This window comes from Somniosus microcephalus, chromosome 7 (assembly GCF_052327205.1).
Source record: "Somniosus microcephalus isolate GS21.2 chromosome 7, FLI_Smic_1.0, whole genome shotgun sequence".
NCBI classification, from domain to species: domain Eukaryota; kingdom Metazoa; phylum Chordata; class Chondrichthyes; order Squaliformes; family Somniosidae; genus Somniosus; species Somniosus microcephalus.
In genome coordinates this window covers 252,873,850-252,887,586 of record NC_140993.1, presented here as the reverse complement: position 1 = coordinate 252,887,586, position 13,737 = coordinate 252,873,850, and the positions used below count along the sequence as shown (strand labels likewise).

Genomic DNA, 13,737 nt, shown 5'->3' with positions numbered 1-13,737 from the left:
AGCTCTGTCTAAACCTCTCCGCCTCGCTCCCTGTCTTTCCTCCTTTAAGACACTCCTTAAAACCTACCTCTTTGACCAAGCTTTTGGTCACGTGCCCTAATTTATCCTTATGTGGATCAGTGTCAAATTTTTTGTCTTAAAATACTCCTGTGCAGCGCCTTGGGATGTTTTACTACGTTAAAGGCGCTATATAAATACAATTTGTTGTTGTTGTTGATGCCTGTAACTGGCTTTTGTGTAATGTATGCAAGTAATGGCAAAATGTGCTTGGTTAGCCAGGATTCCAGGTGGCCAGCAATCTCGAGAAGCTTGGGGCTAGGAAGACCCGGCTGCCGACTATGGCATCTCGGCTGCTACCAGGGCAGTCTGGCCCAGCTGACTTCGTGGCACCGGGACTGGCACTGGACGAGGGGCTGGCAGGGGAGCAAGTGTGTTGCCATCCCGCGAGAGGACAGCAAGCACCTCTCCTGTGGTGCCACTGGTACTTGCACAGGGCAGTACCTCAGCACTCCCACTGATCCCCAAGAGGGAAGGCTGTAACAGTGCTTTAACATCTTGGAAGCTCCTAGTAAGCTGATGGAAAGGGTGGAGCCCAGAGCCTGTGCAGCCTCAGTATGTGCATCCTTGAGAGATGCGACCACTCAGGTGGCTGAGACTCCTTATGGCCAGCCCAACTGCAGTCTGAATAGAGGTCACCATACACGCCACGGTAGACTGCAGTAACTCATGAGTGCCACACACAGAAGTAGACTCTTCCACTCTCTCCACCATGTTACATAGCCCCTCTAACAGGCAGTTCACTGCACGTGACAATTCCATGCAGCTAATACTCGTTTTTTAAAAGTTGGGCCCTGGAAGTCATGACCTTTGCCCTCTACGGCAGGGCTAAGAAGCGAGCTCGGCCTCCGGTGAGCTGTGTCTTTAGCCGTCCAGTCCTCCAGCCCTTGCACCAGCACACTTGCTGACCCCTCTAAGCCACTGTCTAAAAGTCGCGGGGTGCCAATTCCTGAACTGGTGCTTGCAAGGGTCAGAGTGCGTGACCGTGCACCTTCAGTTGCAGATTCTTCCTCCTCCTTCTGTACTGCCAACGGGCCCCGGGACTTCCTCAGGACCTGGAAAGAGGGAATAGAGAAATGGTTGGTAGCTGGAAACAATGATATATCGTTGACAAAGAGCGTTTGCTCAATGAAGCACCAGGCTGTGATGTAGACCGAGTGAGGGACGTAGTTATGTGATAAGAGAAATGGATGATTCTAGGGCCAAGCACCCTGTGGCACTCCTCCTCCTGCTTCACTCTCTCACTACCCAGGATATCCATAGCAACCTCTTCAGTGGATAAGAGAAGTTAAGAGTCCCTCCTCCTGCGGGGCTCCTCTCCCTGGCACTGGTCGCTGGTTTGTCCTGGCAATGTGGCGGGGCACCCTTCTGCCATCTACTGGAAAGAAGACATTTCCTGCATTAGAGCCTTCAGGGTGTTGTCGGAGAATCTGGGCACTTTCCCGGTGGACATTTTCTGGCTTCCAGTGCACAGCGACCAGCTTCTGCTCAGCTCCACAATGAGCACTGCACCTCCCCTTTGAAAGGTGCAGGCCACCCGGAACTGATGTGGGGCCCGCTCATAATCCCTCCCTCCAATGAGCGAGCTGTCCAATTACCAGCGCCGTTCGAGCTGACGGCGCGTCCACAAATTTAAAGCAGGCACGAGCGCCATTCCTCCCATCCCATCTATTGCCTGTTTTGAAAGATCCCCCCCACCGCCCAATGTTTGTCTTTAAACAAGTGTCCAAACAAAAACAACAACTTGTGTTTTTATAGCGCCTTTAACGTAGTAAAATGTCCCAAGGTGCTGCACAGGAGTGTTTTAAGACAACAAATTTGACACTGATCCACATAAGGATAAATTAGGGCAGGTGGCCAAAAGCTTAGTCAAAAAGTTAGGTTTTAAGAGCGAAAGAGAGGTAGAGAGGTGGAGAGGTTTAAGGAGGGAATTGCAGAGCTTAGGCCTAGGCAGCTGAAGGCACGGCCACCAAAGGTTAAGCGATTATAATCAGGGATGCTCAAGAGGGCAGAATTAGAGGAGTGCAGATATCTCGTGGGGGGGGGGGGTGGGGGGGGGGGCGTTGTGAAGCTGGAGGAGATTACAGAGATAGGGAGGGGTGAGGCCATGGAGGGATTTGAAAACAAGGAAGAGAATTTTGAAATCGAGGCGCTGCTTAACCGGGAGCCAATGTAGGTCAGCGAGCACAGGGGTGATGGGCGAACGGGACTTGGTGTATGTTGTACCAATTGTATGTTTGTAGCTAACAGTTAATTTTCAGCTACGTCAACTGTGTGGAAATTATATAAATACATTAAAAATAACAAAAAAACACTCTGGCTACAATCGTAGCCCGGGTGCTAGAATCTTTCACTTGCTATTGCCTTAAATATTATGATTTAGAAATTTTGCTGGTGAACCCATTCAATCCAGGATTTAATATTTCTCTTCTCAGACAGCATTCCTTTCAAGCCTTGACCCAAACACTCAATCAGATGAAGCAATTTAAGGGTTACAGGCAGGCTTCTTGCTGTGAAGAGAGCAAGGGGCTATGTTTGATGCACAAATGGAGTAGCATTTAAATAAGCATTTCTGTGTCCTTTGATTTAGTGTGCAAACACTTATTATGATCAAAAATATAAAAGCAGCATTAAGGACAACTGGAACTAAGCGTGGGTCGTTTTAGATCACTGTATTCACTGGCTTACTTCTGAAGTGGTTTCCTGTAACAACCCTTAATTAACAATGAGATCCAGAATAAAAGTCCTTAACCCTATTTGTCCTCACCAAGCAGCGGGAACAAGCAGCCTGACAAGTGCAGAGGATTAATAAACAACAACACAACAAACAAAACCACATCTAAAGCATCCAGAATAGGCACAGAATACCTCTGGGCTTCAGTTGTTTGAATGTACAGCTTTCCCATTCCTTTAATATCAGTCTCGGGCATTATAGCTGAACCCAGTCATCTCCCCATTAATATCAATAGCACATAGTTGCTGCATAATATCTGCTTTAACTAAGTGACCAATATTAAAACACAAGCCAAAAATAATGGTTTCTGCCACTCACAGTGCACTGAATTGTTGCAAATGTAGGCCACTGAAGCGTCTTGGCTTCAGAAGCTGCCGTCTCCTATTGGCTGTTAGTGGAACTTGTGACATAGCGTGTGACCTATTTCTAAAAAAAAACACCTCGGGTAATATACGTAGATGGGCTGCGCTGCTATCCTCGTTTTAATTACATATTAAAGAGGTACAGTATTTTTTTTTTAAACATTGCATTGATTTCATAGTCACACCTTAAAAACAAAGTGATACTTGATCCATGTAGGCTGTCAGGAGCCCATCCTGAAAGATAATAACTTTGGCTGATTAGAATTGCCTTCCTTGTCTATGATCTAATGTCCAGCTCTGGTATATTGGCAGATCATTGCCCTGAGGAATGTAGGGCTGGAGGTTGAAATTGTACTTTGCTCATTAGTGTGCATAATATTAAATATAAGATTGCAAGATGAATAACTTTTAACATTTTTTTGCCGCTTTGAAGGCTGCACAACAGTGGGCACCTGCTAGATGCCTACCACCGACTGCACAGCACCAAGGAGAGATTTCTTGTTCCCTTGGACTTGGAGCTGTCTAATCAGGAGCTAAACTACATAGTGAAAAAAGCAGAGCAATGGAGGGGGATCAATGGCGAGAGAAGGAAGGTGAGTGGACATACCAGTGAGCTGTCCTGGGGATCAGTTTAGGTAATCAAAACCTAACAGTACAGTCGACCCTCCATTAGAGAATAAGACAACAACAACTGCATTTACATAGCACCTTTAACGTAGTAAAACGTCCCAAGGCGTTTCACAGGAGCGTTATCAAACAAAATAAATTTGACACCGAGCCACATGAGGGTATATTAGGGCAGGTGACCAAAAGCTTGGTCAAAGAGGTAGGTTTTAAGGAGTGCCTAAACGGAGGAGAGAGAGGTGGAGAGACGGAGAGGTTTAGGGAGGGAATGCCAGAGCTTAGGGCCTCGGTAGCTGAAGGCACGGCCACCAATGGTGGAGCAATTATAATCAGGGATGCTCAAGAGGCCAGAATTAGAGGAGCGCAGATATCTCAGAGGGTTGTAGGGCTGGAGGAGATTACAGAGATAGGGAGGGGTGAGGCCATGGAGGGATTTGAAAACAAGGATGAGAATTTTAAAATCAAGGCCTTGCTTAACGGGAGCCAATGTCGGTCAGCAAGAACAGGGGTGATGGGTGAACGAGACTGGGTGTGAGTTAGACACCCCCTTCCCCCTCCTCCCCTCCGATGAACTATAGAAGCTCAGCAGGTAATCAAGATTCCCCAGGAGCACATCGCTCCGTTGGACTAATCCAGGTATTAACACGAATTGTTGCTGGAACAGATGATCCATCAGGTGATCTGCTACTTCAGAGCATCTCACAAATCCACCTGCATCTCCAACTGTTGGTACCCAGAAGCTGACCATAAATACTCCCCTGATGAAACAACAGGGCCTCCAGCTACAGGGGTGAACCTCAAATCTAGCATCTAGTCACCTACCCACCCATCCTATTGACGGTCTCCGCCGAGATCAGCGCTGCAGATCTGCCAGCTTTAAAATCAGCTTTCAAAGCGGGGCACGTGCCGAATGCAACACCAGCTGCACTGTACGAGCTAATGTTACATTTAAAACACGCTCCACTCACTGACACAACAGCACACTTCAGTCAGGCTCGCTGCGGATTATTAAGTCAGCAACTCCTCCGAGATGGGTGTTGGGGAGGCTACGGACAGGATTGCTGAAAGTGAGTGCGTGCCACTGTTGCTACTTACCTCTGTAGTCTCGGTGGTGCTTTTGAAGGAGTATTCTTGGCCAGCTCTCTCAGGTCCAAGGCCTGCTGGATCAGCTGATCCAGTGCCACATGATCTTGCCTTAGGGAGGTCAATTGAACTGTGTGAAGGTGAACCAAAATGTTGGCAGGCCTGAACCCCGCTCGTCTCCTATTATCCATGAAGATTCACCATTATCCAGGGTCGTTTTCCCCGTATAATCAAGATTACAGATAATGGCCATGGATAACTGAGGTAGGACTGCAGGTAAAATATTCAAGAAGTTGATTCATAATGACGTTTTAATTATCTAAGCATGCTGTGCCATTTTGTTAACAAACATGTTCAAATGAAATTCCTTTGGTTGCTGTTTTAATCAAGGTTTATAACCCATTTAATGTTTCCTACATTACAACAGCGACTACACTTCAAAAGGACTTCATTGGCTGTAAAGTGCTTTGGGATGTCCTGAGGTTGTGAAAGGCGCTATATAAATGCAAGTCTTTCTTTTAAGAAAATAAACAGGCCAAAGTAAGACAAAGGGATTTAATATTGTTTGTTACTAACAACATACAGCACAGTTTTAACCCACAGCACTTCATGTTTTATAAATGAGACTAGAGTATTTTCTGCTTTTAATAGCTATAGAATCATGGAAATCTCAGAGCACAAGAGGCTACTCAGATCCTATTTTCCTATTTTTTTTTCTCTACGTGATAATGACACGACTTTAGTTTTCATCAATCAGCTATGTAATGTAGCAATGTTATTGCATTTTTGTCTTTGAGATGTCGGTGGGTGTGTCCTTTCTGAAGTTCAGTGTGGCGTCACCCAAATTGCTATTCTATTATTGTGCTATAATACACAGCACCCAATTAAATCTTCAGATCAAACCAGACAGCGCCCCACAAAAAAAATAACTCACTTACAACCAGATTTATATATTATTATAACAAATTAAAGTTTGGTAACAATTTGGACTTTACAGGAGAGATAAAAGCAACACTAAATTTTGGAAATATGATAGCTGCTGTTTAGCCAGCATTTTCTATTTATACTTTGGACTTTACAAGATTGCACCAAGAATTTGCTTACGCTGTATTGGAGATGTATATGCAGAATGTGGGTTTCATTATACACGGATGAGCATATTTTGTTGCTATATTTTTATTATTTGAAATTAATGATATGTGCAAAGACCATTTGATAAATACAAGCTCACATGCTGAGATACAGTAGTTTGAGCTTAAACACCATTAACTTTTAATTATGAAAAGTAACAAAACTGAGCCAAGATGCAGAATTTTCCCCAATTTAATACCCACCAGTTCAGTGGTCATACATCTTAAAGCCTGTATCATAACCCCTAATAACTTTATGTACTACAGTGTTTCTGAATTAGTCAATAATAACGATAGCCTTGTCAATAACCTGGGACCTCCCTGTCCTGTTGTGGCAGAATGAGCTAAGTGATTTGCTTTTTTAATCATCCCTCTTCTTCCTCAACTAATAGTGTTCCCCCATCACCACACTGGTCTGTCAGACTGTAATGTGATACCTTCTTCAAGGCAGCGTGTTGCTGCTTTCTGCTGCCTCACTGCATAATAGTACTATTCTTTCCATATGCCAGTGACTTCTATGTGCCTTACTTTCAGTAACAGTGAGCTGTGAATACTACAAGGTGCCTCTATAACTGACAGGTTTCAAGAGGGAGCCTTTACAAATCTGATCTCATCATTTGATATGACATGTGCTGATTTAGCAGAGAAAATATCTCTCCTTGAAGGTGGATGGAATAAAATAGAAGAAAATGCACTGGAAGATGTTCAAAGCAAGATTGGAATTCAAAGTGAAAAATAGAACAAAATGCATATTTTCAAATGGGTGCTTCTGAAGTGATTTAGAAGCTATTAGTGGCTGCATTTACACGGAAATAAGTTAAGCATTAAGCGATCCAAGTGGCTTGTTAGCAGTTGGATGATTTGCTACGTTATTTCTATCGCTGCAATGCTTTTTAACTTCTAGAATATTAAGATTTCCTGTCACCCTGACAATAAACTAGCTAATAAATTGCAGATGTCCATGTGGAAAATATCAGAGCGCGGAGTCAGTTTCAAAACACACTTTGATGCGTGGGAGATGCACACATCTAGAGACTTTAAAGCTGGTTGCTGTGCTGTTTGCACCCATACGTTAAGCAACTGTGTGCCCAGATGATAACGGGCCTGCCTGTCGCTGCCTGGGAGTATATTTTGCCAGCCCTCACCTGAGTTGCTTGATAGATAACCTGACTATAATATGAGGACTGCATCATTGTAGGAGAGGAGGAAGTTAACTGACTGTAAATGCGCCTTCAGTTGATTGTAGAAAGACGTCAATGCTAATTCAGAGTAGTGCATAGCCCAGATTGTCCCCTCTCTCCTGAATGACAGAGGTTGCTTGGCTGTGAGAAGCTTTTGTTAGAGGAGGACTAAGGAAGAATAGCGAAGAAAGCAAACTATTAAAAAAATAATAATTCTTGCAAGTTACTGATTTGCCTCTAGAAAAGGAAGAAAGATGTCCAACAATTAGAAGAGTAGTTCATTTAACCGAGCATGTTTAATAATGAATTTATAGTTACACAGTGCCGTTTAAGAATTACTCCCGTTTTGATTATATAAAGACCTGCAAGCCTACATTCAAATTAAACTTGCATTAGAAATGGAGCAGCTTTAAAGTATTACAGCATTTATTTTAAGAAACAAAATGAAACACATTAAAGCCAAACCCTAGTCTTTTACTTTGCCAAGATTCCCTGGAGCTGATGGTCTATCCTCTCCAAAAGCTGAATCGGATCTATTTATGATACATATACAGATTTCTGACAGAGTGCAGCACAAAAAACAAAATCTAGTTTCCTCAGCCTTTTAAATGATCTCGTCCACTTGATTCAACAATTACGAAGGCAGATATTTTTGCAACGGGTTTCCCTAATATTGTTTGCATTTTTTTAGTATTTTGGGGGATGCTGATTAGGCAGCACATGCAAATCTGTGGCAATAAATCCTACAGCTTCTTGTAAAACCTGCCTCGCTTACCGTATATGGGGGATGTGAATGGCCCATTGTCATAGCCTGCTTTATTTTAGCTTTAATTTGCTGCCAGCAGACTGCTAAAATATATTAGAATTTAAATACTTTTGGCATGATGATAAAAATGCAATTTTATTTCACTTCAGTCTTCTTTCACGAGGTTGAGATATGGCATTGTTCATTTGGCCACAAAGAGTCGTGCCTTCTGTTCATAATTGTTTAAGCCTTTTTTTTGCCAGGGATAAGGTCACTTTCTCCAGTCAAACAAGTCATCTTCCTATTAAACTAATTTGCCTACATGCAAATTTTGTCATTTTTACCTCATTAACTATTTATCACGGAATAAAAAAAATTTATATTCATGAAGGAGAGGCTAGCAGCTTGATGGAGCTGGAACTAATATTTTGCAACTGTAATGATTTTTGCATCCTTAATTAGGTGGAATAAGGTTGATATGATTAGGTCAAGATGTAGTATTTTTCATTAAAAATACATTTCAGACACTGTATTCATAATATGTCCTTGCAATTAAAATAAAGGAGGAAATGCGATTCATATTATGCTCCTTGATTAATGCCAGAACAGGGAACTGTATCATTTTCATTCACAGCCAGAGGTAGCGGCCTCAGAACACTACAGGTGTAGTGGTGAATGTTTTGTTTCAGGTAAAGTATACCAATCAATTCAAGTTCATAATGAACACATTAATTATTTAAAAGCAGCCATGCAGATGGATCTAATTAATTGTCTCATGTCATCCTTGTGATTATTGTCCCTGTAATATGGGGAGGGGGCTTTTGTTAAATTCTATAATGCTTGCATAGATATGCAAACTGTTTTGTCAGAATATTTGGACAGTGATGGAAAAGCTATGTGGTTATCTGTAATTTTTGTAGTAATTCATATGAAGCTTCGCTGACATGTGTTAATAGCACTTGATTGCCCTCAAGATGTTTTCACAACAGAAAATCTGTAAGTGCCACATCAAAGTTTGCTCAGCCAAATAGTTTTTTTTCTTCACATCCAGATAATTTGTAACCACAGGCAAACAGTTAAAATCCAAGGTGGTTTGCAACTATTCTTTTGGGCAAATCTGTCATCAGTTAGATGGCACAGATTGGCTCCCTAATGAAGAGTAAGTACTCATGGTTCATGTCATTCTTATGCAAGCAATTCTTCTCCATGATTCTGAGCTGGCATTGTACTCATATCTGTCCCATCCCGTGTAATCTGTCTCGCAGCAGAATCTTATCCATGCACATTCTTTCCACAGAGATGTTCTTTAGAGACGATGGGGAGACAGGAAGCGAGAATATGATAATTGGGCTATGGTGCTTTCCTGACATTTCACTCGAGCCACAAAACTCACCATTTCAGGTGGATCATTTGTTTTAATCCGAACGTACAATGATTGCTAAATTGTTCCTTTGGTGGAAACTGTTTTAAATTCAAAATGATGCCTAGAAACTGACTTTACGTGGGCCTCTTAGCACAGGTACAAATCAGAAGCAACTTTATTGTTGGAACTGACCAGGTAGCTTTTTAAGACAGGTTTTTGTAATTTTGTTAAAATAAATGTATTAAAATAAATAATGTTCCAAGCCATTTGGTGTATAATGTTATATACATCTTTTAAAAGTAGGTTTCGCAGTGTCTTTACAAATGCAAGTGTCCTGCAAGCAAAGGTACTGTTTAGACAGCTTCCTTTCCCCAGCCGTGCTTTGATTTGAAGCTTCAAGCTCAAAATGCCAATACTGTATTTTGCATGCGATTGAATCTTGGTAGTTTATTAAACCAACCCACACGGGTAACAAAAGGCACATTGCTTTTTTGACCTGCTCGGTCTGTTTCCATTTGCTCAGTATCACAGGGGGAATGCAGGGCATTCACAAGGCAGATAGATGCACGCTTTCTGTTGCAAAAGTAGCTTTAGTTTTCAGAAGAGAACTGAGAGGAACAAGACAAAGGCAGACCGAACAATGTGATTATAAGGGCTCGGGCTGCATTGTTGAAATGTAAAGCAACATGCTTAAAAAAAAAAAATCAAATGAATCAAAGATTAAATTACACTAGTGGCTGCAGACATGATTTTTAGTAGCTTAGCCGGACAACAGTATGATTCAAACCTGCCTTACTGCAGAATAAGTGGTGCAATTTGTCTTGTTTTTAATTCTAATTGTAACTGTAAAATATACTTCTGTTTTATTTTCTTTTTGTTTATGTTTTTGGCTTACCAGTTTTGATTTTGGACTGTGGCCCCTTGACACGTTATAAAATGCAACCCAAATGTGCTATTTCTGGTCACATTGCCTAGTGGACTAGTGTACGGTTATTAGGTTTTCTTCTCTGCATTCCTAGAACTCATTTTTCGATCAACAGGCTTCAAGTGAATGCTTATTTTTAACAGAAAATAATGAACCATGAGAACCAGCAGCTGAACAGACTTCCAAATGTGTTAAATTGAAATATACAATATTGGTGCCTAGTGATGCCTGTCTAAATATCTGCTGGTTGCCTCAGAATGGTATTGTCGTTCTCACAAAATCAGAGCAGAATCTTCTAAATGTTGCTGCACTGTTTTCATTTCACCATCCAAATGATTAGGTATGTTTGACTGTGCTTTATTTTAACAGAGTGCCTGTGCCCTTCAAAAAAATATTCTCCTTACCAGTCATTGGGCTTGCGGCCCTTGCCTGCACTACCCTTCATTTTAAATCGAGCAGGAGTCCTCGAAAGGAACATTTTCCAAAAGCGGCAAACGCCCTGCCTAGCTTCACATTGCAGCAACAGATTTCACCAGGGTCCACTTTTTCATGACACTAAATCAGGGCAGAAACAGACAGGAGGAATAGTGAGAGTCCCAACCTTGTTTGCAGCGTGCGCTTTTTTTTTGTTGCAAAGTACATTTGAGGAGGCTGACAGGGGTCAAAATCGGGGGATTAGTTGCAGAATTTAATGTGGGTGAAGTCTGCTGTCCATCTTGACGGCCAGACCGTTCTGTTAGAATGACACATAAATAACCTATTATGTCCCCCACCCATGGAAATTCAAATGCACCTGTCAAATTGATAAAGCACTAGCCCAGAGGGAAGCATTGTTTACATTTTCACTCTAGTCTTCTGAAAAGTGAGATCCTAATTATTTTTTCCCTTGGAAATTAATGCCGGGTGTGATTGAAGTGCAAAAAAAAATCTGTGAGCGTCATCCATAAATGGCGATAAATGTATTGCAGATTTTTTTGTGTGTTTTAATGAGACCTGTAATGTTTACACTGTAGACTCATTACTTTCTTAATGTGCAGCAGTTAGTTCATTGACTACAATGAAAAAGGTTAAAGGAAAGAAGCTGACAGTGTTGTGCCTTTGTGTGACATAGATGAATAGAGAAAAGCACATACCTAAACTCACATGCACACACATACACTATATATATTTAAACATGCTTGCGATACATTTTTATATATATATATACACACAAGATATACACATAAAACATATACATAACAGAAGTAAATACATATATTCATAGATATAAATAATCTTGATTTTTACTTTCTTTGCTACAGAACTTTCTAAATGGGGATATGCTCCATTAACTATCGACAACGAAGCAGGATTTCTCTCGGGAAGTATCGGAATCCGTTAATTTCCCCTCTTGTCTTTCAATCAAATTTGGTTGTCGTTTGTAACTTCCTTTTCTCATCCATCAGCTGTAATACTGGGAACAGGTCAGGGGAGGGGCAGGGGAGGGAATTCACAAGACATCTAGATGTTAGACTGGGCGCAATACCTCTGCCCCAAAGACAGTTTAATTCATCTGGCTAGTTCAAGCTCAGAAAACAAAGTCATGCTGAATTCATTATCAGATAACTTATTATAATTATTGTTCTTCATAGTTACCCTCCAGAGAATGACTAGCTCTCAGTATTGAGTTGGGCAAGAACGCAGTCAGTGAGCAGCACAGTTACAGAATAACTGCTGCAGTTTCTATAATAGTGGATCTCCCATGGGATTGCTCAAGGCAAACTGGATGAAACTCTGTTCTACAATGACAGGAACATTATGCCATGTATTATTCTGCTGCTGAAGTGGAGATGGGCCTGAGCAGACCTGTTTCTTTAGGCTCCAAAGTCTAATTCCTGCAACTAAGCACAATCAGAACTCAGTTGTTTTTTTTGGTGAGGAAGGTTTGCAGATTGGAAGGCACTTGAACATTTCTGAATCTAGGTCATAAAAAAACAGCTTGAAAAGGTGTCAGTAGATGGATAGATGGGAGTGCAGCCCATGGAAGGTGCTCGGGCAAATGTGATTGGAGAGTAAACACTATTGCAGCAGCATAGAAAACTTTCTTTCCTTTCCAAGGTCCTTGAACATAGGAACAGGAGTAGGTCATTCAGCCTCTTAGATCATGGCTGATCTGTATCGTAACTCCATTTACCCGCCTTGGTTCCACATCCGTTATTACTCTTACCTAACTAAAATCTATCAGTCTCAGTTTTGAAATTTTCAATTGACCCAGCATCCACAGCCTTTTGAGGGAGAGTGTGCCAGATTTCCACTACCCTTTGTGTGAAAAAGTGCTTCCTGATTTCACTTCTAAATGGCCTAATTTTAAGATTATACAGCCTTGTTCTGGATTCCCCACTTTACTGAATTTCTTTATCATTTTAAATACCTTTATTAGCTCGCCCCCTCATACTTTGAAATTCAAGGGAATACAAGCTGCGTTTATGCGACCTATTCTCATAATTTAACTCTTTAAGCCCTGGTATAATTCTGGTGAACCTTCCAAGGCCAATATAACTTTCCTGAGGTTCGGTGCCCAAAATTGAATGCAGTACGCCAGATGGGGTCTGACCAAGGCTCTGTACAACTGAAGCATCACTTTTGCATTCCAATCCCTCTGCGATAAAAGCTAACAATCCATTAGCCTTTTAAATTATTTTTTGTACCTGTCCACTAGCTTTTAGTGATTTCTGGACATAGACCCCTGAATCTCTCTGCTCCTCCACAGTTCCTAGCTTCAGCCATGACCCAATTGAGTGGCGGAACAGACTCGAGGGGCTGACTGGCCTGCTCCTGTCCCTGTGTTCCTACTGCTGTTGCTCCAGATGTGTACAGCGCAGATCAGGGACTGACTCTGTGACCTTCCTAATCTGCATGGTTCAGTACTACAGCATATGATGCATTTACTCACTAAACTATCGGGAAACTCGAGGTTCAATTCTACATGGAGGTCTAACATCTGGTGGTTGATATATTAGTTGTCTGAAACAGCTAGATTGAGTGTTCTGCTGAGCCAGAAAAGTCAAACCCACCAGCACCTGAGCAGTTAGGTTGGGATGGCTCACAACTGGTTTGCATAGCTTGATTCACTTTGTTTTTGCATCGTTTGTAAAAAAAAAAAAAACAGGTTTCTTTTTCAAAAATTCTTAATCAACAATTGGGAAATTTAGGCGATGGTACACATTTTATTGGTGTGAATGAATTTGGCTGCACGGTTCCAGTCTTTCTGTTTGGATGGTCAGTTTGGGTCAAATTGAACTGAAATTCTATATTAAGACCAATATATTTTGCTCACTGTCAATCTGCTGTAACAACAAAATAAAGGATTGGTTATAGTCCATTAATGTTACCCTTTTGTTATATTTTTTTTACTCATTCAATAACAGTAACATCCTTCAATTTGACAAGGAATAAATGAGAACAAAAGCTTTTGGCTTTACAATCAGATACAATTCCTTACTTGCATTTTTAAAAAATTGTCAAGATGGTTTACATTAGTTACCAAAAATACA

At 41.5% G+C, this 13,737-nt stretch overlaps 1 protein-coding gene across 1 annotated transcript in view; it reads left to right on the top strand.

Moving 5' to 3' along the window:
- The window catches only part of ofcc1 (orofacial cleft 1 candidate 1), a 398,354-nt gene that overhangs the window by 301,708 nt on the left and 82,909 nt on the right, over positions 1-13,737 (top strand). The window contains exon 21 of the mRNA XM_085993614.1: positions 3,587-3,746. Coding sequence (XP_085849740.1) covers positions 3,587-3,746 — 160 coding nt within the window. The remainder of the gene's footprint in view (positions 1-3,586; positions 3,747-13,737) is intronic.